We start from the raw sequence: 977 nt of genomic DNA, 5'->3' as shown, positions 1-977 counted from the left end.
GGCGAGGGCACCATGCCATTGGATCCGCGACACCCCCTTGGCCCCTCGGCCCGGCCCCAGCGCGGGCGCTCACCGTGTTCATGTAGTTGCCGGCTCTCAGGACCAGGCGGATGACGACGTGCAGTTCCTCGCAGCCCAGCAGCTCTGCGGAGAGGGGACGGGGGAGGTGAGCGGGGGGCTCTGCTCCAGGGGCCCAGCCCCTCCCCCGCCCTCCAAGCACAGTGCCCCAGCCAGCCCCACACGCACCCCAAGCCGCCTGGGTCAGGATCTGGAGGGAGGATTTCAGCGAGTTGAGCTGGGGGAAAAACTCCTCCTTCAGGACCAGCAACTCCAGGCGCCGGGCGTAGCTAGGGGGAAGCAGAGCAGGTGACCGCGGGCGCCCAGGCTGTGGGATCTGGGGCAACGAGGCCGTGGGAGCCGGGGCAGCGACCAGGCTCTGCCCGAGACCCTCGTCCACCTGCAGTGACCCCCACTTCAATCCGGGGCCTGGTCCCACCCCCACAGCGCCCTTCTCTGGGAAAGCCCTGCCCCCAAGAGGGACTGTGCCAGGCCAGATACACCCCTGACCTGCCTAGCTAGGGGGCCAAGCCAGGCCCCAGAACACAAAGCCCACCCCGTCCCCGGCCGAGCCAGGCCCCAGGAATGCAGAGCCCACCCCGTCCCCATCCCCGTCCGAGCCAGGCCCCAGAATGCAGAGCCCACCCTGTCCCTGGCCCCGGCCGAGCCAGGCCCCAGAACGCAGAACCCATCCCGTCCCCATCCCCGTCCCAACCAGGCCCCAGAACGCAGAGCCCACCCCGTCCCCGCCCGAGCCAGGCCCCAGAAGGCAGAGCCCACCCCGTCCCCGTCCAAGCCAGGCCCCAGAACGCAGAGCCCACCCCGTACCCGTCCCCGGCCGAGCCAGGCCCCAGGAATGCAGACCCCACCCCGTCCCCGGCCAAGCCAGGCCCCAGAACGCAGAGCCCACCCCGTTCCCA

At 71.0% G+C, this 977-nt stretch overlaps 1 protein-coding gene across 1 annotated transcript in view; it reads right to left on the bottom strand.

Annotated features, from left to right (window-relative positions):
• Positions 1-73: 73 nt before the first annotated feature.
• LOC113409134 (FH2 domain-containing protein 1-like) overlaps positions 74-977 on the bottom strand; it is a gene marked incomplete at both ends in the record, with an annotated part of 3,955 nt that continues 3,051 nt past the window's right edge. The window contains 2 exons of the mRNA XM_026662742.1: positions 74-144; positions 247-347. Coding sequence (XP_026518527.1) covers positions 74-144; positions 247-347 — 172 coding nt within the window. The remainder of the gene's footprint in view (positions 145-246; positions 348-977) is intronic.

This window comes from Terrapene carolina, unplaced genomic scaffold (assembly GCF_002925995.2).
Source record: "Terrapene carolina triunguis isolate 2854851 unplaced genomic scaffold, T_m_triunguis-2.0 Scaffold30000, whole genome shotgun sequence".
NCBI classification, from domain to species: Eukaryota; Metazoa; Chordata; order Testudines; family Emydidae; genus Terrapene; species Terrapene triunguis.
The sequence above is the reverse complement of the archived record's forward strand: the minus strand, read 5'-3'. Positions and strand labels throughout refer to the sequence as shown.